This window comes from Tupaia chinensis, unplaced genomic scaffold (genome assembly GCF_000334495.1).
Source record: "Tupaia chinensis unplaced genomic scaffold, TupChi_1.0 Scaffold145741_1, whole genome shotgun sequence".
Classification (NCBI taxonomy): domain Eukaryota; kingdom Metazoa; phylum Chordata; class Mammalia; order Scandentia; family Tupaiidae; genus Tupaia; species Tupaia belangeri.
The window spans coordinates 918,707-945,044 of NW_006205599.1; the positions used below are offsets into that span (position 1 = coordinate 918,707).

The 26,338-nt window shown below is 47.8% G+C and overlaps 2 protein-coding genes across 2 annotated transcripts in view; one reads left to right on the forward strand and one right to left on the reverse strand.

The window, feature by feature from the left end:
* Positions 1-6: 6 nt before the first annotated feature.
* CD8A (CD8 subunit alpha) lies at positions 7-10,927 on the forward strand (the record flags this gene model as incomplete). Its single annotated transcript, XM_014584142.2, has 5 exons — positions 7-256; positions 1,022-1,132; positions 1,355-1,465; positions 6,644-6,674; positions 9,894-10,927. Coding segments are annotated over 5 exons (555 nt in total), but the record flags the coding sequence as incomplete, so codon positions are not given.
* Positions 10,928-22,217: 11,290 nt separating this feature from the next.
* Positions 22,218-26,338, reverse strand: part of RMND5A (required for meiotic nuclear division 5 homolog A) — a gene marked incomplete at its 5' end in the record, with an annotated part of 73,238 nt that continues 69,117 nt past the window's right edge. The window contains 1 exon segment of the mRNA XM_006172360.2: positions 22,218-25,941. Coding sequence (XP_006172422.1) covers positions 25,878-25,941 — 64 coding nt within the window. The 3' untranslated portion in view covers positions 22,218-25,877.

Sequence of the window (26,338 nt, forward strand, 5' to 3'; positions counted from 1 at the left end):
TGCTCCTGGCTCTACCAGCCGCTCGGCGCCGCCGCCAGCCCCACCCTGCTCCTGTACATCCACAAGCCGCCCCGCGACGGGTTCAGGATCGCCGACGGGGTGGACGCCAAGCGGATCTCGGGCAAGAGGCTGCAGAGCAACGTGTACAGCCTCACCCTGAGCCAGTTCCGCGTGGAGGACCAAGGCTACTACTTCTGCTCCGTCACCGGCAACTCCGTGCTGTTCTTCAGCCCCCTGGTGCCGGTGTCGCTGCCAGGTTCGGCCGGGCCCTTCTCTCGGCGCCTGGGCTCGCCTCTGAGCCGCTTCTCCACTCTAATACTTCGCCTTCTAGCCTCTTAGCGTCCCAGGGGGTACAGGGTAGTGTTCCCTTTTCCCAGAAAATTGAGAAGGTGCTGCTGTGTAGACTGGACACGATTTATTTTTTCTTGGAGAGGTTTTTGCTATAGGGCGCATGCGCTCGCCAGACAGAGACAGAGAGACAGAAAGCGAGAAATCACCGCCCAGGGGGGATGGCCACGACACAATCCCTTCTCCTCCATTCTCCTCTCGGGATCTCGAAGACACACGCACACGTGCCCAGCGTGAGTTTAAGTCACCTGGTCCGGGACTCAAACCGCGGTCGACTACGTGAGAGTCCAGCGACATAACCATTACGCCAACTGCTGGTCCCTGTAAACAAATTTTTTAATGTCAGGTCGATCTGAACTCGAGTTCGGGTGCTTGTGGGTCCTGGGCAAGTTCCTTAAATTCCCTGCGCCTCGACCTGCTGGTCGGTAAAATGCGGGCGTCATCTCAAGCCCATGGGGTTGCGGGTTGAGCCCCGGGTAGAGGCCTGGTGCAGGCAGCGGGGAGGGGTCAACCATGTCCCGGGGTCCCGCTCCTTCTCCGTCGGTGCCGAGCCCGGCGGCCCATCTCCCCTCCACTGAAAACCCGCAGGGCTTGTCCTTGGGTAAGGGCGCGCGGGACCGGGACGCGTTCCCAGCACTGACCTGGCCCCAACCGCGCTCTGTTGTCCCCGCAGCGAAGCCCAACACGACGCCTGCGCCACGGCCACCCACGTCGCCGCTCACCACCGCGTCCCTGCCGCAGTCCACGCGCCCGGAAGCGTGCCGGCCTGGGGCAGGCAGCGCAGGTGAGGGGAGTAGGGGGGACCCCAGATTCTGGCAGGCCGGGGGTAGGGGGCACAGACCGCGCACGGGCCCTGCCGGGGCAGCCCTGATACCCAAGGGAGAGTCCAGGGCTGTCCACGTGGTGGAGAAACGAGACCCGAGAGGGCAGCCGTGCAGTGGATGGCGGGGACGGTGGGGCTGGCCCTGGCTGCGCTCCTAAATGCTGTCGTCCTCGGTGTGGTCAGGCGGCGCGAAGGCGCTGGACTTCGCCTGTGATATCTACATCTGGGCGCCCTTGGCCGGCACCTGCGCGATCCTTCTGCTGTCGCTGGTCATCACCCTCATCTGCAACCACAGTGAGTCCTGGAGGGTCACGGGGGAGGGCTCTGCCCACGGCGGCCCCCTGCTCGCTCCAGGAAGCCCTTGGGGGAGCTGGGGTCCAAGCGCAGCCCATTCCTTTCCTGGAAATACAACATGACACGGGAAAGGTCCCTGCTCCACCCTTTTCCTCTCTGCGGGAGGTTCTGGAAGGCGGAGCCCCTACCTGAGCTTCCAGTTCCCACAGCCTCAGCCAAGGGCCTACACCCAGCCTATCCCAAACGCGCGCCACAAGGGAGGGGGTGGTTGTGACCCTGGGACCCGTGCCCAGGAGGGCTCAGTCCAAACCACGACAGCTTGAGGTTGCCCCTAGGCCCTTCCTAGTGGTCCCTGCACCCCACGTTGGACCCCCTGCAGGTGCTTGTGCCAGGCTGTCTTCCCAGCCAGTCTCAGGTTCCCTGTTCATCCTCATCTGGATGAGGGAGGTTAAAATGGATGTCTGAGAAGCAGAGGGTGGAAAAGAAGTCTCCACCTGGGCTCTCAAGAGTTATCATTCTCAAGGAAATAGGAAAAATGGAGGAGACACTGTATTTAGGGACTATTGGTGTGGGTGACACTTTTTTTCCCCTTATTCAGGGAACCGGAGGCGTGTCTGCAAATGCCCTAGGTGAGTCTCTTACCCCCTAGCCTGTGCCCCGGCAGCCCCACTTCTCTCCTTTGGGATATCCGGCATATCTGCACATATCTGCACATACGCCTGGCCTGTTTCTCTAGCCTCCAGGTCGGGTACTCAAACCCACGGTCAGCCCTGTGGGATCTGCTCACTTGGCCAGGCCGTAGGCTGGCCCCACCCTGGATCTCTTGGTCCTCACAGAACCCCTGTCCCAACTCACAGATCGTCAGTTCAGTGACTAGGCCCGAGATCCTGGCTCCTCCAGCAGCAGATGGTGGGGACCCTTTCCTGGAGAAAGGCCAAGGCAGTCCTGGGGGAGAGTCAGAGAGGCCCAGACCTGAGAGGCAGAAGGCAGGAGGAAGGCCGGCAGCAGCGTAACCTGTGCTCTTGAGAAAATGGGGGTCCAGGGCTGCCGGAGAGAGCAGTGTGACTTCAATAGACCAACAAAACAAAAAAACACCCATTTTTATCCTAGCTCCTCAAAGAGCCTGAGGTTCCTTTTATGATTCCATCTGAGTTTTGTGGTTTTCTTAAGACACCCCTCCCCTTCTTGGTAGGTATGGTTTTCTGAGGGAGAACCAATATTTTATGCCGTGAACAAAATAAACAATGGCCTCGATTCCTAATTTTCCAGCCTTGATTTGCTGCCAAGGATTGGAGTGGAGGGAACGGAGACCAAAGGCAGGGGCCAGGAGCTCTCTGCCCACCGGCACCTGCGCGATCCTTCTGCTGTCGCTGGTCATCACCCTCATCTGCAACCACAGTGAGTCCTGGAGGGTCACGGGGGAGGGCTCTGCCCACGGCGGCCCCCTGCTCGCTCCAGGAAGCCCTTGGGGGAGCTGGGGTCCAAGCGCAGCCCATTCCTTTCCTGGAAATACAACATGACACGGGAAAGGTCCCTGCTCCACCCTTTTCCTCTCTGCGGGAGGTTCTGGAAGGCGGAGCCCCTACCTGAGCTTCCAGTTCCCACAGCCTCAGCCAAGGGCCTACACCCAGCCTATCCCAAACGCGCGCCACAAGGGAGGGGGTGGTTGTGACCCTGGGACCCGTGCCCAGGAGGGCTCAGTCCAAACCACGACAGCTTGAGGTTGCCCCTAGGCCCTTCCTAGTGGTCCCTGCACCCCACGTTGGACCCCCTGCAGGTGCTTGTGCCAGGCTGTCTTCCCAGCCAGTCTCAGGTTCCCTGTTCATCCTCATCTGGATGAGGGAGGTTAAAATGGATGTCTGAGAAGCAGAGGGTGGAAAAGAAGTCTCCACCTGGGCTCTCAAGAGTTATCATTCTCAAGGAAATAGGAAAAATGGAGGAGACACTGTATTTAGGGACTATTGGTGTGGGTGACACTTTTTTTCCCCTTATTCAGGGAACCGGAGGCGTGTCTGCAAATGCCCTAGGTGAGTCTCTTACCCCCTAGCCTGTGCCCCGGCAGCCCCACTTCTCTCCTTTGGGATATCCGGCATATCTGCACATATCTGCACATACGCCTGGCCTGTTTCTCTAGCCTCCAGGTCGGGTACTCAAACCCACGGTCAGCCCTGTGGGATCTGCTCACTTGGCCAGGCCGTAGGCTGGCCCCACCCTGGATCTCTTGGTCCTCACAGAACCCCTGTCCCAACTCACAGATCGTCAGTTCAGTGACTAGGCCCGAGATCCTGGCTCCTCCAGCAGCAGATGGTGGGGACCCTTTCCTGGAGAAAGGCCAAGGCAGTCCTGGGGGAGAGTCAGAGAGGCCCAGACCTGAGAGGCAGAAGGCAGGAGGAAGGCCGGCAGCAGCGTAACCTGTGCTCTTGAGAAAATGGGGGTCCAGGGCTGCCGGAGAGAGCAGTGTGACTTCAATAGACCAACAAAACAAAAAAACACCCATTTTTATCCTAGCTCCTCAAAGAGCCTGAGGTTCCTTTTATGATTCCATCTGAGTTTTGTGGTTTTCTTAAGACACCCCTCCCCTTCTTGGTAGGTATGGTTTTCTGAGGGAGAACCAATATTTTATGCCGTGAACAAAATAAACAATGGCCTCGATTCCTAATTTTCCAGCCTTGATTTGCTGCCAAGGATTGGAGTGGAGGGAACGGAGACCAAAGGCAGGGGCCAGGAGCTCTCTGCCCACCCAAGGCCAGCCCTAGTGATTCTGGAATGATCAGGGAGACAAAGATCAGTCTGTGGGAGAGGCCTCAGGTTCCTCTCTCCTTCACCTCAGGCGGAGGCAGCCCTGCGGGAACTCCTCCGCAGGACCTCCTCTAGCTGGGACCGGGTTCGCACTCTTACACATCTTCTTTTTTAAATTGCCAGAGGGCATGTGTATGAGAGAGAGAGAGAGAGAGAAAGGGAGAAAGCACCTCCCACCTCATGGTCATGCAGCAGTCCCTTCTCCCCCGTTTCTTTTTGGGATTTTGGGCATGCACACACGTTTCCCAAGCTGCCAGGTCTGGGGCTTGTGCCCGCGGTAGGCCACATGGAATCCAGTTCACTTAACCACCAAGTCATGGGCTGGCCCCACTCAGGTTCTCTCTTACTCTCCATGTTGACCTCCTATGATAGACACTATGGTCCCAACTCATGGATCATCAGCTCAGGGATTAGGAAACCTACCAGAGAGGGCAGAGGCGAAGTTACACTTAGGTTATCAAAAATAACAGCCCTATGATGAAACCCTACAGCGTATCAGCTACTCGCTTTATTTTATTTGTGTAGGCATATATATAATTTCAAGTTTCATAACAATCTTTAAAGAAGTTACTATTGGGTTGTTGGAAAAGTCATGGTGGATTTTCTGTTTTCCTACACAAAAATGTGTCACAACTTTTCTGATGACCCAGTATGACCTACATTTTTAAAATGAGGCAACTGGGACTGGCAGATGACATAGCGGTTACATCACTGGACTCCCACATGGTTGACTGTGGTTCAAATCCTGGGCCAGTTAGCTTGTAAACTCGTGTTGGGTACATGTGCATGCATGCCTAAGATGCCCAGAAGAAAATGGAGAAGGGATTGCAGTGTGGCCATCCCCCTGGGGGATGATTTCTCACTTTCCCTCTCACTGTCTCTTCCTCCAGTGAGCGCACACACCCTAAGGCAAAAACATCTCAAAAAAAGAGAGTAAACAGATTTTGGATGTTTAGTGATTTGTCCATGCCCTACTGCCAGAAGTACCAGAACTCAATTTTCATTAAAAGTTCCCGTTCCTCTCTGCAGTTGAGGGCAGGGCGGGGCTGTTAAAGATAACCAACTTTATACACCAAATTCCTCCTAGTAGTTGAGAATATTTCAAATTTTATACCTGGCGTTTGCATTTTATATGCCTTGGCAATTCCCTTCAAGAATCCAAGTTCAGCATCTTTCACATCATTTTTTTAAAAAGACTTTATCATTATTATTATTTTAATGTGCACTCACCAGAGAGAGAGAGAGAGAGAAGGAAAGTGAGAAAGCAAGCTGACCTGTTCAGGACTTGAATAGGTTAACCATGTGGGAATCTAGCACCTTAACCATCAAACCGCAGTACACTATGTGGCAGTCCAGCGACATAACCATTACACCATCTTCTGGTCCCAAACATAGTTATTTTTTAACAATAGAAACGTCATTAAATTCCTAGTGCGTCTGTTATATGGTGATAGACCAAGGGGATAAGGTTTCTGTACAAACAGGGGAGGGTATTTAGCATTTCCATTACTTGGGGTACAGTTGGAAGCTTTTGCCATATTTTCTGAAAACTCTCATTTTGAGACAAATAGCTGAGAATAAAATCCTGCCCTAAAACACAAAACGATGCAGATTGAAACCATCGAGGAATCCACACACCTGAGTTAAGGTACTCAGTGCTGACCGAGTATCAGTCAGAGATTCTGGAGGACAATGAGTGTGGACACGACAGGATGGATTCGCTTGTTTGGGAGGTGCTAACCCAGCAGTCAGTACGCACTTCCAGCATACATCAAGTTAGGGTTGTCAGAGGCTTAAAGCCCCCCCCCCCCCGGGGGCGGGACGCCGCATGCTCGCTCCAGGAAGCCCTTGGGGGAGCTGGGGTCCAAGCGCAGCCCATTCCTTTCCTGGAAATACAACATGACACGGGAAAGGTCCCTGCTCCACCCTTTTCCTCTCTGCGGGAGGTTCTGGAAGGCGGAGCCCCTACCTGAGCTTCCAGTTCCCACAGCCTCAGCCAAGGGCCTACACCCAGCCTATCCCAAACGCGCGCCACAAGGGAGGGGGTGGTTGTGACCCTGGGACCCGTGCCCAGGAGGGCTCAGTCCAAACCACGACAGCTTGAGGTTGCCCCTAGGCCCTTCCTAGTGGTCCCTGCACCCCACGTTGGACCCCCTGCAGGTGCTTGTGCCAGGCTGTCTTCCCAGCCAGTCTCAGGTTCCCTGTTCATCCTCATCTGGATGAGGGAGGTTAAAATGGATGTCTGAGAAGCAGAGGGTGGAAAAGAAGTCTCCACCTGGGCTCTCAAGAGTTATCATTCTCAAGGAAATAGGAAAAATGGAGGAGACACTGTATTTAGGGACTATTGGTGTGGGTGACACTTTTTTTCCCCTTATTCAGGGAACCGGAGGCGTGTCTGCAAATGCCCTAGGTGAGTCTCTTACCCCCTAGCCTGTGCCCCGGCAGCCCCACTTCTCTCCTTTGGGATATCCGGCATATCTGCACATATCTGCACATACGCCTGGCCTGTTTCTCTAGCCTCCAGGTCGGGTACTCAAACCCACGGTCAGCCCTGTGGGATCTGCTCACTTGGCCAGGCCGTAGGCTGGCCCCACCCTGGATCTCTTGGTCCTCACAGAACCCCTGTCCCAACTCACAGATCGTCAGTTCAGTGACTAGGCCCGAGATCCTGGCTCCTCCAGCAGCAGATGGTGGGGACCCTTTCCTGGAGAAAGGCCAAGGCAGTCCTGGGGGAGAGTCAGAGAGGCCCAGACCTGAGAGGCAGAAGGCAGGAGGAAGGCCGGCAGCAGCGTAACCTGTGCTCTTGAGAAAATGGGGGTCCAGGGCTGCCGGAGAGAGCAGTGTGACTTCAATAGACCAACAAAACAAAAAAACACCCATTTTTATCCTAGCTCCTCAAAGAGCCTGAGGTTCCTTTTATGATTCCATCTGAGTTTTGTGGTTTTCTTAAGACACCCCTCCCCTTCTTGGTAGGTATGGTTTTCTGAGGGAGAACCAATATTTTATGCCGTGAACAAAATAAACAATGGCCTCGATTCCTAATTTTCCAGCCTTGATTTGCTGCCAAGGATTGGAGTGGAGGGAACGGAGACCAAAGGCAGGGGCCAGGAGCTCTCTGCCCACCCAAGGCCAGCCCTAGTGATTCTGGAATGATCAGGGAGACAAAGATCAGTCTGTGGGAGAGGCCTCAGGTTCCTCTCTCCTTCACCTCAGGCGGAGGCAGCCCTGCGGGAACTCCTCCGCAGGACCTCCTCTAGCTGGGACCGGGTTCGCACTCTTACACATCTTCTTTTTTAAATTGCCAGAGGGCATGTGTATGAGAGAGAGAGAGAGAGAGAAAGGGAGAAAGCACCTCCCACCTCATGGTCATGCAGCAGTCCCTTCTCCCCCGTTTCTTTTTGGGATTTTGGGCATGCACACACGTTTCCCAAGCTGCCAGGTCTGGGGCTTGTGCCCGCGGTAGGCCACATGGAATCCAGTTCACTTAACCACCAAGTCATGGGCTGGCCCCACTCAGGTTCTCTCTTACTCTCCATGTTGACCTCCTATGATAGACACTATGGTCCCAACTCATGGATCATCAGCTCAGGGATTAGGAAACCTACCAGAGAGGGCAGAGGCGAAGTTACACTTAGGTTATCAAAAATAACAGCCCTATGATGAAACCCTACAGCGTATCAGCTACTCGCTTTATTTTATTTGTGTAGGCATATATATAATTTCAAGTTTCATAACAATCTTTAAAGAAGTTACTATTGGGTTGTTGGAAAAGTCATGGTGGATTTTCTGTTTTCCTACACAAAAATGTGTCACAACTTTTCTGATGACCCAGTATGACCTACATTTTTAAAATGAGGCAACTGGGACTGGCAGATGACATAGCGGTTACATCACTGGACTCCCACATGGTTGACTGTGGTTCAAATCCTGGGCCAGTTAGCTTGTAAACTCGTGTTGGGTACATGTGCATGCATGCCTAAGATGCCCAGAAGAAAATGGAGAAGGGATTGCAGTGTGGCCATCCCCCTGGGGGATGATTTCTCACTTTCCCTCTCACTGTCTCTTCCTCCAGTGAGCGCACACACCCTAAGGCAAAAACATCTCAAAAAAAGAGAGTAAACAGATTTTGGATGTTTAGTGATTTGTCCATGCCCTACTGCCAGAAGTACCAGAACTCAATTTTCATTAAAAGTTCCCGTTCCTCTCTGCAGTTGAGGGCAGGGCGGGGCTGTTAAAGATAACCAACTTTATACACCAAATTCCTCCTAGTAGTTGAGAATATTTCAAATTTTATACCTGGCGTTTGCATTTTATATGCCTTGGCAATTCCCTTCAAGAATCCAAGTTCAGCATCTTTCACATCATTTTTTTAAAAAGACTTTATCATTATTATTATTTTAATGTGCACTCACCAGAGAGAGAGAGAGAGAGAAGGAAAGTGAGAAAGCAAGCTGACCTGTTCAGGACTTGAATAGGTTAACCATGTGGGAATCTAGCACCTTAACCACCACGCCAATTGCTGGCCCACACATTATTTTAATTTTTTTTTAATTTAAATTTTCACTAAATATAGATATTTTTGCTATGGAGTACATGCACTTGCCTGAGAGACAGAGTCAGAAAGCAAGAAATGATCCCCCCCCGCCCCAGGAGGGATGGCCATGCCACAATCCCTTCTCCTCTATCCTCCTCTTGGGATCTTGGACACGCACGCACACATGCCTGGCATGAGTTTTAAGCCGCTGGGTCTGGAACTCAAACCGCAGTCAACTATGTGGGAGTCCAGCGACATAACCATTACACCATCTTCTGGTCCCAAACATAGTTATTTTTTAACAATAGAAACGTCATTAAATTCCTAGTGCGTCTGTTATATGGTGATAGACCAAGGGGATAAGGTTTCTGTACAAACAGGGGAGGGTATTTAGCATTTCCATTACTTGGGGTACAGTTGGAAGCTTTTGCCATATTTTCTGAAAACTCTCATTTTGAGACAAATAGCTGAGAATAAAATCCTGCCCTAAAACACAAAACGATGCAGATTGAAACCATCGAGGAATCCACACACCTGAGTTAAGGTACTCAGTGCTGACCGAGTATCAGTCAGAGATTCTGGAGGACAATGAGTGTGGACACGACAGGATGGATTCGCTTGTTTGGGAGGTGCTAACCCAGCAGTCAGTACGCACTTCCAGCATACATCAAGTTAGGGTTGTCAGAGGCTTAAAGCCCCCCCCCCCCCGGGTGACGGCATGACTCCCACACTCCCCTCTGTCCCTATGATCCTTGGGCCTGAGAATCAGGTCATTGGACCACTGTGGTCATCACCTCACCCTCTCACCTCCATGGAGACTTTGACAAAGCTCTCCGAGCAGCCAGACTCTGTTCAGACCCTGGCTCTGGAGTGACCCGGGGCAAGCTGTCTAAAGCCTCCCGTGCCCGACACGTCCCCGAGATCCCTGTGAAGATGAAGCCAGATGGTGCCCAGTGCCAAGCTGCTGCCCAGGGACAGGTTCTCAGACCCCTCAAAGGTGGGGGTGACGTGGCTGGGGAGTGTTGAAGGGCTAGATAGGATAGATCTGCACCAGAAGGCTCTTAATCCAATGACCGTCCCTTGCCTTTCCTCCAGGCCCCTGGTCAGAGTCGGAGGCAAGCCCAGCCCTTCAGAGAGATTCGTCTAACTTGGCGACAGACCCTGCGTGGCAGCCACTACATGACTTCAGACTGAGCGCGCTCTCATGTGGACAGCAAGTCCTTCCCTCCCTCCGTTCCCGGCCTGCCTCCCTTCCTTGTGTGTTCTCATTATTGTTGTTCTAGGAGGGGGTGGGGTGGGAAGGGTTACTTTTTCTTCATGTGTTTAACACACAGAGAAACCACATACGGTCTACGATACACCACAAGAGTCATAACAACACTGTGCACACATATTGAGGTAAAAGGCAGAAAGGGGGAGGCTAGGGCTACCCAGAAAGCCGTGTTCTCATGGCTGATGGAGCTGGAAGTGGTCTCCGGACCCATTGGCTCCAACACCCTTCCTCACCGATTTCACAGAGGAGGAAGCGGAAGCCCAGACAGGAGCAGTCCCATCACACCCCAAGTAGAGACTGGAACCAGACAGAGTGGGAGAACCCTTGTCTTCCAGCTCAGGGCTCTTCCCTCATTATTCAGGACTTGTTTTTCTGGGGGGCCTCTGTGTTATAGTGAGGAGCTCAAGCATTTCTTGAGCAACTGTGATACTCTCACTGCTGTTCCCAGAACCCTAAGGAAGTAAAGAAATAAGGACGACGAGAACTTCTGCTTCACAGTGTTCTATACATGTTGTTGCACAATAGCAGACCTTTTAAATAATCAAATGTAAAACTGTGTAGAGAGAAGGCGGGACAGACCCCAGGGAGACTGAGAGCCCAAGCACACACGTCTTCTCTTACAGTTAGTGTACAAGCAATGCGGGCTCAGTGGAAGTGAAAACTTAGGTAAGAAAATAAAAGTCGCCTGTCATGCTTCACCTGGTAAAATCCACTGTTGATGTTACGGTGTACATTCTTCCGGATTTTCTATGCCTATATGGAAAATATAGCCCATGTTTTCTTCAAAAAATAGGATTGTACTATGTGTGTGTAAGTGGTTTTAATAAACATTTATAGTATCTCTAATTTTAAAAAATAATAATTTATTTTTTAAGCTTGCTATCGTCATCAGAGACAACGAGGAAGAAAGCAAACTGCCAGGTCCAGGACTCAAATTGTAGTCAGCCATGTGGGAGCCCAGTACCTTACCCACCACGCCACCTGCTGGCCCAGAATCTCTATTTACGTATGTTTGTTCACTCATACATTTTTTTTCAGATGGGGTCCGGCTTTGATGCCCAGGCCAGCCTAGAGGTTGCGATTTCCCTGCCTCGGCCTCTGCGTCACTGGGATTACAGACACGTGCACTGTGCCCAGCCTTTAGGTTGAACTGGGGATCAAACCCAGGCCTCTCATGTAGCCCCAGCCCATGGGGCACAGTGTCCTAGCAGCACACTTCAAGGCTGGGCCTTTAGCATCGTTTTTACTGGGGATGAGCATTCCAGTTTGGGTCGTGTCATCATTTAATTATTGCCTGGCACGTAACTGTTTACAATTTTTCACTGTTGTAACAAGGTGAACATTTTCGCACACACCTTTCGTTCCTTAGGATATCTAAGAATGAAATCTCTCAAAGAAAATGATCGGGTCAGTCCCCGACTTCACCCTGAATGTCCCATGTTCACATAAGTCAAAATGAATTATGCTCCTCTCACATCATTTTGCTTCCTTTTTTTTTTTTTTCTTTCTTGGTAATAGAGAAGATGATACTTCTGTCATAAAACCACAAATCAGGCCAGTAGGCGGGCGTGGAGGTAAAAGCACTGGATCCCACACAGCTGACTTGACGATTCGAGTCCCGGACCCAGCGGCTTGAAAATCACTCCAGACACATGTGTGCATGCCCAAAATCTTGACAGGAGAATGGAGAAGGGATTGCAGTGTGGCCATCCCCCCGGGGAGATGATTTCTTACTACTTTCCATCTGTCTGTCTCTCTGTCTCTGTGAGCACACATGCCCTGTGGCAAAAATAAACACAAAGTCTCCATCTTGTGGAGGTGACCTACACGCACTGAAAAGAGCCCGAGTCCTAAGTTCAATGGTTTCATAAAGTGAATACATCACGGAAACCAGCACTAAGTCGAAACTAGAACTGCTCCAGCCCCTACAAGCCCGCCTTCCACAAGTTGAACTTTTGAAACCAAGATACTTTCTGAGGGGCCAGACGGGGCATAGCGATTTTTGCTATAGGGAGTGTACACTCATCGGAGACAGAAAAAGGGCAAGAAATCACTCCCCTGGGGGATGGCTACGCTGCAATCCCTTCTCCTCTTGAGATTTTGGGTGTACACACACACACACACACACCCCCCGTGTGTTACACGGCGTTGTTTCCCGGCCTGCCTCCCTTCCTTGTGTGTTCTCATTATTGTTGTTCTAGGAGGGGGTGGGGTGGGAAGGGTTACTTTTTCTTCATGTGTTTAACACACAGAGAAACCACATACGGTCTACGATACACCACAAGAGTCATAACAACACTGTGCACACATATTGAGGTAAAAGGCAGAAAGGGGGAGGCTAGGGCTACCCAGAAAGCCGTGTTCTCATGGCTGATGGAGCTGGAAGTGGTCTCCGGACCCATTGGCTCCAACACCCTTCCTCACCGATTTCACAGAGGAGGAAGCGGAAGCCCAGACAGGAGCAGTCCCATCACACCCCAAGTAGAGACTGGAACCAGACAGAGTGGGAGAACCCTTGTCTTCCAGCTCAGGGCTCTTCCCTCATTATTCAGGACTTGTTTTTCTGGGGGGCCTCTGTGTTATAGTGCGGAGCTCAAGCATTTCTTGAGCAACTGTGATACTCTCACTGCTGTTCCCAGAACCCTAAGGAAGTAAAGAAATAAGGACGACGAGAACTTCTGCTTCACAGTGTTCTATACATGTTGTTGCACAATAGCAGACCTTTTAAATAATCAAATGTAAAACTGTGTAGAGAGAAGGCGGGACAGACCCCAGGGAGACTGAGAGCCCAAGCACACACGTCTTCTCTTACAGTTAGTGTACAAGCAATGCGGGCTCAGTGGAAGTGAAAACTTAGGTAAGAAAATAAAAGTCGCCTGTCATGCTTCACCTGGTAAAATCCACTGTTGATGTTACGGTGTACATTCTTCCGGATTTTCTATGCCTATATGGAAAATATAGCCCATGTTTTCTTCAAAAAATAGGATTGTACTATGTGTGTGTAAGTGGTTTTAATAAACATTTATAGTATCTCTAATTTTAAAAAATAATAATTTATTTTTTAAGCTTGCTATCGTCATCAGAGACAACGAGGAAGAAAGCAAACTGCCAGGTCCAGGACTCAAATTGTAGTCAGCCATGTGGGAGCCCAGTACCTTACCCACCACGCCACCTGCTGGCCCAGAATCTCTATTTACGTATGTTTGTTCACTCATACATTTTTTTTCAGATGGGGTCCGGCTTTGATGCCCAGGCCAGCCTAGAGGTTGCGATTTCCCTGCCTCGGCCTCTGCGTCACTGGGATTACAGACACGTGCACTGTGCCCAGCCTTTAGGTTGAACTGGGGATCAAACCCAGGCCTCTCATGTAGCCCCAGCCCATGGGGCACAGTGTCCTAGCAGCACACTTCAAGGCTGGGCCTTTAGCATCGTTTTTACTGGGGATGAGCATTCCAGTTTGGGTCGTGTCATCATTTAATTATTGCCTGGCACGTAACTGTTTACAATTTTTCACTGTTGTAACAAGGTGAACATTTTCGCACACACCTTTCGTTCCTTAGGATATCTAAGAATGAAATCTCTCAAAGAAAATGATCGGGTCAGTCCCCGACTTCACCCTGAATGTCCCATGTTCACATAAGTCAAAATGAATTATGCTCCTCTCACATCATTTTGCTTCCTTTTTTTTTTTTCTTTCTTGGTAATAGAGAAGATGATACTTCTGTCATAAAACCACAAATCAGGCCAGTAGGCGGGCGTGGAGGTAAAAGCACTGGATCCCACACAGCTGACTTGACGATTCGAGTCCCGGACCCAGCGGCTTGAAAATCACTCCAGACACATGTGTGCATGCCCAAAATCTTGACAGGAGAATGGAGAAGGGATTGCAGTGTGGCCATCCCCCCGGGGAGATGATTTCTTACTACTTTCCATCTGTCTGTCTCTCTGTCTCTGTGAGCACACATGCCCTGTGGCAAAAATAAACACAAAGTCTCCATCTTGTGGAGGTGACCTACACGCACTGAAAAGAGCCCGAGTCCTAAGTTCAATGGTTTCATAAAGTGAATACATCACGGAAACCAGCACTAAGTCGAAACTAGAACTGCTCCAGCCCCTACAAGCCCGCCTTCCACAAGTTGAACTTTTGAAACCAAGATACTTTCTGAGGGGCCAGACGGGGCATAGCGATTTTTGCTATAGGGAGTGTACACTCATCGGAGACAGAAAAAGGGCAAGAAATCACTCCCCTGGGGGATGGCTACGCTGCAATCCCTTCTCCTCTTGAGATTTTGGGTGTACACACACACACACACACACCCGCCATGAGTTTCAAGCCGTTGAATTCAGGATTTGAAACCCAGTTGTCCACGTGGGAGTCCAGAGCCTTAACCACCATGACACCTACTGGTCTAAAATTTATTTAGAGTCTGGCTTCGCCCCTCTTCCTTGAATCCATCCAGCTGTTAACAGCAGAAAGGCACCCAGGGGCAGAGGCCCGGTGAGGAGAGGAGCCAGGCTCTGAGACACCCTTTCCCCTGGTGAAACAGAGCCAAGGTCCTAGGCTGTCTCTTGATTCTCTGGAAAGGAGCAGCAGCAGAATCCTGTAATGGGTTGCTCCCCTCCTCATGGAAGACACTTGCAAAGATGGCCACGGAGCTCCATGTCCCAGAATCTGGGCCAGAACACAGGCAAAGACATTCTCAACACCAGCCGCATCTCCTCTTCAGCCTCCAGCTTGGGTGGTACGCAGAAGGCCCACACTTGGGCAGCTCCGAGTGGGGCACATACTTACTGATTTTTTCACATTCTCAAAAAAGGATTTCACTTACCACAAGTAAAACAGTAAAGAGTAATTTGGAAATTTACAAGATTAATATGAGGGCAACAGTAAAACCTCTGCAAGGTTGCCCCGCATGGGAAGGTTCCAGGTTTGCCCTCAGACTTCCCTGCGTACACGGGGTGTGACAGTGCCCATGACCTAGGGCTGGCTGAAGCTGGGGATGGATCATGGCATCAAGATCCTATTGGGGGGAAACCAGCAGTTAGTGTAATGGCTATGTCGCTGGACTCCTATGTAGTCGACCGTGGTTTGCGTCCTGGACCCAGTGGCTTAAAACTCACGCTGGGCGCATGTGCGTGTGTGCCCAAGATCCCGAGAGGAGAATGGAGAAGGGATTGCGGCGTGACCATCCCCCCTGGGGGGTGATTTCTCGCTTTCTGTCTCTAATGTCTCTGTCTGTCTGGCGAACGCACGCGCCCTATAGTGAAAATCTCTCTCTCAAAAAAAAGATCCTATTGGGGGAGGGGGGCGGACCAGCAGTTGGCATAATGGCTATGTTGCTGGACTCCCATGTAGTCGACCATGGTTTGAGTTCCAGACCCAGTGGCTTAAACTCACACCGGGTGCTTGTGCGTGCGTGCCCAAGATCCCAAGAGAAGAATGGAGGAGAAGGGATTGCAGCGTGACCATCCCCTCCGGGAGGTGATTTCTCACTTTCTGTCTCTCTCTCTCTCTGGTGAGCACACGCACCCTATAGCATGAGCGCCCCGCCCCTTTAACAAAAACCCCTCAAAAAAAAAAAAAAAAAGACCCTATTGATGCTGTCTTTCTCTTCCTTATGAAATTAATAATCTTAAAAAAATCAATATAGGAAAAAGTATTCACAGAGGTGGCCTTATGGGCCAGGGGAAATGAGAGACAGACCCGAACACACTGAAGGTGGGCTGTGCATTCCGTGCAGGACTCACTGGTGAGCACATGCACCCAGCCCATCTGCAAAGAGCACCAGCAGTTCAAGGCTGCCTGTCTTGGGCCCAACAATACCTCCCTTGCCAATTGCTAGCATGAAGTACTGGTCCTACAAATCTTACTACTGTGGGGAAGATACATTTTGGACACATTTTTTGGAGCCTATAAAACAGGAAGTAGATTATGCCATAAACTTGGTGTGGTCACTTAACAAACATTCATTCCTTCAACTGAAACATATCCTATCTGTGGAAGAAAAAACAACAACAAAACAAATAAGTTTGTTATGTCTCTGCTGTTAAACTGCTACACTTAGAAATCCTATGAATCTACCCCCCACAGATCAGGGAGAAGACTTCCTCTCCCACCTCTCCAAGGTTCTTGTGTTAGGGCGCCTGTGCTCGAGTTTGCTAGAGCGAAAGAAACAGAGACGGTAAGTGAGAAATCAACCCCCAGGAAGGATGGCCATGCCCCAAATTCCTCCTCTTCCATTCTCTTCCTGGGATCTTGGGCACGCACGCACACATGCCCAGCATGATTTTTCAAGCCACTGGGTCTGGGACTCAAACCCTATTTGACCACGTGGGAGTCCAGTGACATAACCACTGTGCCATCTGCTGGCCCTGAAGTCTCCGTTTTCTACCAGGTAGAGGCTCCTCTCTTTCCTTCCATGGCCGGTGTGTAAATCTTTCTCTACCCACAGTTTTATGATCACCTGGACCAGGCACCATTTAACCGGCTCCTAAAAGCAGGCTTGAGCATTTCTCCACCAGAGGGAAAAAAAGAAGGCTCTGGTAGCAGGCGGTTATGTGCAGCGACTGTGAAGCCAGCTTCCTGGCTCTGCTACTTACGGTGTGTTCCCTGGCAAGTAAGTGACAATGCCTTGGCAACTCAGTTTTCTCTCTTATAAAGTGGGGATGCCCATTTCCCTCTGAGAAATTACCCCCTAAGGGAGAGGGCTATGCTGCAATCCCTTCTCCATTCTCCTCTTGGGATTCTGGGTACACAGGCATGCGTGATTTTCAAGCTGCCAAGTCCAGGACTCCAACTACAGTTGGCCATGTGGGAGTCCAGCTCCTTAACCACCATGCCCCTTGCTGACCCGGTGCACTGAGTTTTTTTAAACCAGCGTTGTGCTGATTATACTCTGAAAGCAGCCAGCTGTGTCTGATTCTTCCCATTTTTATTCCTTCCCCACCTTACTCCTGAAAAGGGCAGTATAACCACTGACGGACACACATCTGACTGCACATACCCAGGGACTCGCACCCCACCGCACGGGAGGGCAACCCTCTTGCCCTCACCTCTCTTGACCTTCCATGGGCTGACCCAGAACAAAGGCCCTCGCTGGAGGTTGCACCAGCCTCCAAATAAGGTTCTGTCCGTTATACTAGGTGGTCAGGAAAGTCACGATGTAGTTTGGGATGTTTTTCTATGCAAAAGTGTGTAATGATTTTTCTGACAACCCAATAAACTACCCAGCGGTATTTATTGTAGCAACATGAGACTGACAGTCCCTGTTCCTAATTTTAAAATCAAGCAAGTGAAGTAAAAACCTAAAAGCACCTTGAAACCAAGCGACCACCTGCTCTGAAATGAAACAAACATGAAGGAACATATTCATGCTGTGGAGCAGGATGAGCAGGGCCCCTCTGGAGGCCCTTAGGGCAAGGCTCCTGTTTCTAACACAGGTACACAACCAGGTGGGGCTTTCTGGAGAGGTTTATACAAAGGGCAAATTGCGAGGCTGGCTCCTTTCCTACCTGCTTCCTCCTTCCTGCCTGGGACAGTTATGATTAGACCAAGGTGAACGTGAGGCCACGTGCTAAGGCTGCGGAGCAGAAAGTTGAGAGTCCTCGATGTCCACAAGCCACCACATAGCCCGACTGCCCACTCCTCACCTGCCCTAGCCTCGTGCTAACAGTACACACTAGGAAAAGCCCTGTGCCCCAAATGTCCTGAACCCCTCCTGAGAATTTCCAAAATAATAATTTCCCATGAAATTCCTCTTTAAAGCAGGTTCACTAATCTGAAATAACCAAAAGCAACATGGTCTTGTGCTTAAGAATGAAAGAAAATCGAAAATGCATTCCAAGTCGGAAAGTGAAAGTTTAGTCTTAAATGCTAATAACAAGTGTTTCCTTTTTTTTTTTTTTCCTTTTTTCTTTTTTTGGAGAGGTTTTTGCTATAGGGCGCATGTGCTCACCAGACAGACAGAGACAGAAAGACAGAAAGTGAGAAATCACCCTCCATGGGGATGGCCACGCAGCAATCCCTTCTCCATTCTCTTCTCGGGATCTTGGGCATGCACACACACAGCCCAGCATGAGTTTAAGCCATCGGGTCCGGGACTCGAACCGCGGTGGACGACGTGGGAGTCCAGCAACAAAGCCATTACGCCAACTGCTGGTCCCGAAAAGATGTTTCTTAAGGAAACACTTGTGGGAAACAGACTCCAGAATCCCTCAACTGAGTGGCAACACTGGCAGTGGCTGAATGGAGTCTTCAAAGGGAGTGAAAACGCCAGTCCTGAGTGGAAACGGGCAGAATGTTACACGATCCACGGTGCAGGATACATCCGTAAGGACAGTGTGAGAAGTCATACATCCACCCTCCTGAAAAATGTAGGAGATAGGAAGAAATGGGAATCTATTTTAAAACACTAGAGCAAGGAAGCCTGCCATCGCCCGTCGCCCGACGCAAACACCTAAGTGAGTCTCTGAGTAACAAGTTTGGAGCCCTTGCTGTGTGTGTGGTGAGCACGTCCCCTTCCTGTGTTCATTGCATTTCTCACTCTGGGATATTATCTGATCCTGAGAAGAAAGGCCAAGCTGTGTTGCTCACCACTGCCCCTAGGACCCCTGAAAGGACAGTACCTGACATAAGGCCAAGACCAATGCTCAGCAAATGCTAACACCCTTCCCACTGCTGTGGTGTCCCTGCCTCTCACTGAACCTCCTCCCTAACCACACACTTCAACCCACGGTAGCTAGAGTGGGAGCTTCCAGCAAGCCAAGTCTGGCTGCTTGTACTTGCAGTCAATGAGAGGTAGAGGCTCTGGAAACCAGGTTACAGGGAGACAGCCAGCACCACCACCAAACGGTCTCCAAAAGCTCACTCGGTATGTGCTCAGTATCGTAGATAACACACGCACATCATTCCCCACCAAGCTCAAACTCACTTTCCTTTGAGCATTTGTCCTGATTTCTGCTTTTCTTTAAATACCCATTCCTGGTTTCTCATCTGACCCCTCCTCAGACCTTTCCATGACTCAGCACTTGGTAATACTGTTTTTGTCAGAGATCTTTCTTAATTTTAAAATGGCTACAGTCTTGCTAAACCTCAAGCTGGTCTGCTTTAGGACTTCAAATTATAGACCTACACCTGGCCTTGTAGCCTGCTGGTTAAGGGGGCCAAATCAAATATAGCTGACCACAGTTTAAATCCTGGCCATGGTGGCTTGAAAACCATACCAGGTACACGTATGTGTGAACACTCAAAATCCCGACAGGAAGGAGAGATGGAGTGGGGATTATGGCATGACCACACCTTGAGTAAAGCCTTCTCCCTTTCCCTCTCTCTGAGGGTGCATGCTCCCCCGGCAATAAAAAGAAAAGAAAAAGGCTGTCTGCATTTAACATACATCCGTTTATTTAAGGATTCTACTGTACAAGCCGATATTATACAAGTATGAGGCACTTTGCACTGCTCTAAGCTGGAAGTATAAGTAAATGCAAAATATGACACATAGGAGTCCAGTAATTAGTAGCTCTTAATTATACAATACATTGCATGTTTAGCTATACTGCACATGTGCTAGCATGGAAGACTCACAGGAGCCTAAGAAATACCCTACTGCTTACAAAGTACGTTTTTGGAAAAAGAAAAAAATACTTTCTATAATATGTGTATTGACAGGCTTCAAAGTTTTGATAACGGATGGATCATTGTCTCTTCATGCAAGATTTCTAAATCTGGCAATAACCAAAAACACAGGGTAAGTATCTCTGATTCAAAGTGCTTGGGACCACAAGTGTTTTGGATTTCAGTTTTGCAATATTTCATACACATAGTGAGTTATCTTACAGCATTATGCTGGTGCTCAGGAAGTTTCATATCGCGGCACATTTAAAATTCTGACTTCCAAATAACAAAACAGACATTATCACTGTAAACAATGTAGTTTTGTAAGACATGTTTCGGAACCACAAGCCTTCTATATACAGGGTTATATCTATGTCTTATCGAGTGCTGAAGGGGGAGAATACGTTAGGGAAGCCTATCCTCTGGGAAGTGCTTTTTCTGGGCTTGCTGGGATTTTATCATCAAACTTCTCTGCTGGGAGGAGGGGACATCAAGCTGTTTTGTATAAAGGTCCATTTCCAGTCCTTATTTTGTCAAAAATCCATTACGTTTTTCATGCTGTTTCCCTATTCTGATGGGGAGGGAGTGAAAAATGCATTTTGCCACGCTGCAAATACAGCACTTCCTCATTTACCTGGATGCTTAAAGAAATACGCTGCTTTTTAAGATAACTAAAGCACAGTTCAAAGCACACTAAATTTAGTTTTTCTTGATGACTCAGGACTTAGCCATCAAAGGGTAAATCTGCTCAGCGTGTGCAATCTTTACCCACCGCATTTAGGAGGGAGGATACTCCACAGAGTAGGAAGTACCCCAAGAGCTCCTCATGAGGGACATCGGTTTATCGTGAGCATGTTGATGTTGATAAAGTAGGTCTGGGCTGAGGCCTCCATTTCTGCACTTGTCACAAGCTCTCCTAGCTGCTGTTGATGCTGGTGGTCCGTGAGCCACACCCTGGTCCTGGAGAGGTCGAATACTACAGGGAGAGGTGGTGAGACCTTGGCCTAGCCTACTAGGTCTCCTCTACACTGCCTGGGCCACCAGCCACAGATGAGAGTTGGCAAGACCCACAGGGCTTACCGTCAGTAGGAAACATTCCAAAATCTCGGGTAAAACTGAGTCTCTCTCTAAATATGCAAAAGGAGCACAGATCCATTCTTGTCTCTACCACCTTAGCTTGTCTTGCTGAGTAGGACGGACAATACAGCCTCTGTTCTCCCCGGGCAAGGCTCAGTGGACATGCCTCATTCTGACAGCAGCCTGGACAAGCTGTGTCGGGCTCCTCGTGCCAGTCGGACCCTGTCATTCTAGTCAGAGGGCAGGACAGGGCTCAGGCTGTGCAGAGCATGCTGCAAACACTAATGCGATACGCTACTAACATCTCAGGATGGCGCCTAGTCACCTCCCCTCACATTGTTGGTGACGCAGAAACAGGATGAGATGGTGACAAAGATATCTCCTTACAGTCGTGCCACGCGGACTGCAATTTTCTCTTTTTTGCAGCAGGCATCTCCACAGTGACCACCAAACTCTGTGATCTGGCACATTTATAAAGACCAGTTCCACAGAACACTTTCTAAATGTACATTTCTTTAATTTTTAAAAATACGCACAGGAGACCCCATGTGTTTTACAGAGGAATACACACATTAACGAAGCATTTCTTATAGTTTTCCAAAACTCTATAAGTCTCGAATATATCAATTAAATATATCAGAACTTTTTATGTTAAAATGAAACCCCAGGAACTACTGGATATGCTGATTTTTTCTTCTAAAATCAAATGAACAGAGAATATGAATATGGTTTGTGTTAAATAAGGTTTATTGTTAGCTTTATTGCCTATAGTCTATAAGATGCAACTTTATTTATTGTGCCTTTGCAAACAGGATACATTTTTTTAAAAAACTGATCAAAATTTTCCATACATATAGCTCTATATGATAGATTACAGTGCAACACTATTCTTGTTACATAATTATAGAAATACTATAGAACCCAAGAGCACAGGGTAAGCAAAAGAAATACAATCCTGAGCCATCTGAACAAGATGATTTGATGAATCCTTTTAGTGTAAAGTTTAGAAAATGAGGAGGAAAGAAATACATGCACGCTGCAGTTATGAGCAAAATACATCAGATACCTGCTCCACACTCGGTGACGGCAGGGGTCACGTGAACTTCACACGTGCACACTCACTCACACTCCCACCTTCTGCTTCCCTCCCATCCCCGATACATTCACTCCCACCCCTTTCCAAAAGAATAAGATCAGGCACTAATCCTAGCAAACTGCACATCTGCCTTGTGCTGGAGAAGGTTGAAGTGACTACAGGAAAAAAAAAAAAAAAAAAAGAAAAAAGATCCTCATCCATAACATGAAACAAAGCATGTGCTGTTTGCCAATTCCAGCTGCTTTTGCCTCTTTGGAAGTAAATGAAGCATATGCCCACTACAGTTTAAAACTGAAGCAGAAATGTCTTGAAAACAAAATTTTGTTTCTCTCACTATGCCTTGAAGTGAAATCAACAGCAGAAAATTCGCCCTAAAATTAACGGCCTCATCTGCTATTAAAATACATCTGCTATTCTATTTTTGGTATCTATTCAATTATAGTTCAGTAAGAAGAGTTCATGAAGTTTGTACCTACTTCTGGTAAACACTATGGTACCACGTAAAACCTGACACTGCCAGACAGGCTTAGGAACACCAAGCTTTTTCTGTGTTCCTTGTTGCAACATCCTCCCAAGACCACTGCATTCTAGTGTTACCAAAGATAATGCATGTAGAATTAAATAATGAAAAGTATTTGGTTTGTCTTCATCTTATACATCCTAGTGATGAAACTAACCAAACCATGCCTCCATGCCTTCCCTGAAATAACCTGAGTCTGCTGACTAAACAGACTGACCAGCGAGGCTGTCAGTCCACTTTATCAGAGGTTGAGCTGGAAAACCAGAGGGCTAATGTAGTCTACCAGCAGCTTCTCTTGTGCAGATAACCAAGAGGTCTTGGTTTTTTGCAAAATCCACTGACCCAAAGGCTAAAACTGCTGAGGTGGAAATAACTCACAGCATAAAGAATACTGAAATTAAACTGCATAACCTGTGGGATTACCTGGAAAGAAAAAGAAAAAAAAAAAGAAGAAAACAAAGGATCCTCACTCCCCACAAAATTTGGCGTGGGTTTAGTGTCGCTGTATATATTAGCTGCTATGAAAAAACTGAAACAAAAAGATTTGCTTTATACCTTTCTTATGTTCAATTAAATGCTCACACACTCACAAAATACACACCCTATGAAAATGAGGTGGCTCTTTTCTTCAAAAATTTAAAAACAAAGAGGCACCAATACCCGTTCATTTATGTATCAGAAATCTCATATGATCACCAATGAGACAACAGAAATGGCATCTGTGATGATCACACACGAGGAAAAAGATCAAAAGACAACCTTAGCCACCATGCAGGCTGTATGTGAAAATACAGATGCCCTGGCTAAGTCAGAATCTAAAGACTTGGTAGTAAGGTTTTATTGGTTTAGCATAGTCCCATGGCCTTTGTCCATGACTGATAAATGGAAACGGTTCCCCAAGAATTTTAAGAAACCATTCTGAAATTCTGTTTCAATGTACCTTATAATTAGTCTGACTGTAAAAACCTTGCCCCTATCTTTACCTTTACAAGTAGCACCCTCCCACCCTGCTGACACACAGACAGCATCAGTGATGACACGGTCATAACACCACCTCGGAGGGTGTTTCTACGAAAGGAAGGACAGAATGTTATACTTCAGCATCTTTGGTTAAGGTCTGGCCACTCCCAATCTACCTCTTCCACATTTAGTTTCTAATGAATTTTAAGTCTACGAACTTTAAGGAAGGTCACATGACGAAACGTTCATGTCAAAATTTCAGATCAATAGAATTTCAGTTTTGGCCCTCACTCTGCCCAGTGGGACTACGAGGACCTAACACAGGAAGTCGTACAGTCAAATGTTTCAGTTAAAGCATGTTGTTTTCAAGTTTTACGAGCTGCACTGAAAGTCGCCAACAGGACTTCCAACCCCAGCGGAGGGACAAAGCGGAGCTCTGGCTTTTGTCCTTAAAAAGAGGCCTGAGCCAACTATGTGAAGACTCTGGCCGCCAAAAGTATTTATCACCAGCCTCTGGAAAATTTCAGTCTCATTCAACCCTTATGTGAAGTATACATACTGTGTGTTTGGGGTGGAAACGTGAAAATAAGTTGTGAATAAAGCTAAATTTGCCCTAGGGAGGAAAAACGACACTCTAGGTGCTAACTCAAAGGAAAATTATATAAATAATAAATCGGTTTCCACCCTTGACCAGAGTACTGTCTGGAATTCTCTACCTTCTCTTCTTGCAATTCAAGGAGCTTGTCTCTGCTCTCTTCCTTCAATGCTCTAATGGAGAGGGGGAACTTTATAGAGGGTTCCAACAACGGTGAAGAAGAAACATTGGGTAAAATCACTGTGGGCCAGACTGAGGTTGGGCAAAGCAAGTGTTCTGAGCTGGGCCGACCCTGAGAACCTATGCAGCACACAGGAGCCTCAACGGAGCCTGGCCACAGAATTAAGCAGGCCTTTCCTGCAGTCTTCTCTCCCTTCACCAATCTCAGCCCCCCAGGTAAACATTTCAGGATAAACCACCCAGGCTGGTATACTACTTACTGCGAATGCTGCCGGTTTCCAATGAACTTAGCACCAAATCTGTTACCCTCCCCCCAAACGTAAGTCCATCTGCAGTTGAAAATGTGAAGTGTCACGTTTCTCTTTGCTTCTGTGTTTTCTTTTTTCATTTTCTCATGAAAGTATTCCTATAGTGAAGTTCAGCTCCATGTCAGATAAAATAAAGTTGCAAAGTATTTGGTGATTTCCATATAACATTCTTCTCATAATGAAGTAACTTCATGAGATTTAAGTCAGAATCATATCCACAGAAGTCTTTTTCATGTAGTCCATCACACAGAAAAAGACTCTTACACATGGCTATTTCTGGACAGTGCATTAAATAAAGATACCTCACAAGAGAAAAGATCATTATCTGTATCCATTAGCATAATATACAGATTCACAGTCAATGAGATGATACGCTTTGCAGAAAAGAGGCATTGAACAGTATACTATTCAAATACAAAAACAGCAATAAACATATTTTGCACTACAGAAAATTAGCTAGCTCCTAACTTTAAGGATTTAAATTGATTGGTCTGGTAACTGTGTTTTAGGACTGGAACATGCTTCTTCCCTTCCAGATACACAATGTTTGATGCTGGTGCACATACACACACACACACACAACACTGTGTCTGCAATGATACGAATGCAAAAGATGGCCAAGTCCTGAAGGCAGATTTCAGAGAATAGGGCTACCAGGACCGAGAGAGCAAATATCGACTTAAGGATACTTCTAACTTCAGAATTTCATTTTATTGAACACACTTTTAAAACAAGCACCCCTTGGCAATAAAAGAAAAAAAAAAATACTCCTTCCACTCTGTGCTAGCAGAAGGCCTTGTGCACTAACCTGCTAAATTCATGATGGAACTTTAAGCACAGAGCCCACAGGGGCTAACAAGCACAGCTCAAATGCAGGTGTGCTGACTCCTCAGCAAGAGCTGGAGCAGAGGGAAACATCAAGAAGCAAATGTGAAATCTATCACAGCTTTCTTCCTTAAGCAAAAGAATGCAAGATTAGTTTTATAACCACAATTCTGTTTACCGAACGTTTTCTGAAGAGTTCTCATTTAATTATGTATACATAACAGGAAATAAAACTTGTCCACAAACACTCTCAAGGCTTACAATTATCAAGAAAATGACAAAAGTAAAAGCAGGAGAAATATTAAACACATGGCAGGGAGGTCAATTTCTGTTTCTGCTCTTAAAAAGTAAAAAAATCACCATATAATTAAGTACAAAAACCTGCATTGAATGACAACTGCTGGTGTAGTTACTTGATCAGAAATGAAGACCAAGAATATAATAAAGCCCTATGATAATATTCATCTGGAGCACTCCCCTCAGTGTGGACACACTACCACGTTGGCGAAGTTTCTGGAGCATGAGCTGATATCAGCACGGGAGTCCTTGGTTAGCTGCATTAAATGGAACATTCTCTTCTGAAATGCACCACAATTCAGTTTCACTTACAAATGCAAACTAAAGTTACTTCTTCAGAAAAATATCTGTTTGGCATCTCCTGGACTTTGTTCCATTGGACAATATGGACATTTTAATCTAAATACAAGAAAGAAAACACTGAATCAGGGAACAGGACCTGATTTTCATCGAGTTACAGGCTACCTTTGACAATTATGCACATGCATACAAACAGATACAACACGTGTCTAGATTTTGCTCTGAGTATTAACTAGGCTTTTTCTTAATATAACTGCCAAGTTTTAAGAAACCACAAGTAAATACCACCCGAACCAGATCCTAAGCTGAGTGCCTTTTTCCTTTAGTGGAAATTATTTTGTAAACAATACAATTTGTTTTGCAAATTTATTTCGAGGCTTCAGAAGAAGTCTACTACCTCTGTAGAGGTTTAGGCTGCGCCTGTCTCTCAATGAGTATATCACCTATCTCAAAGTAAAGAGTTAATGATTGTGCTTATAAATCTAATCACCAGGTC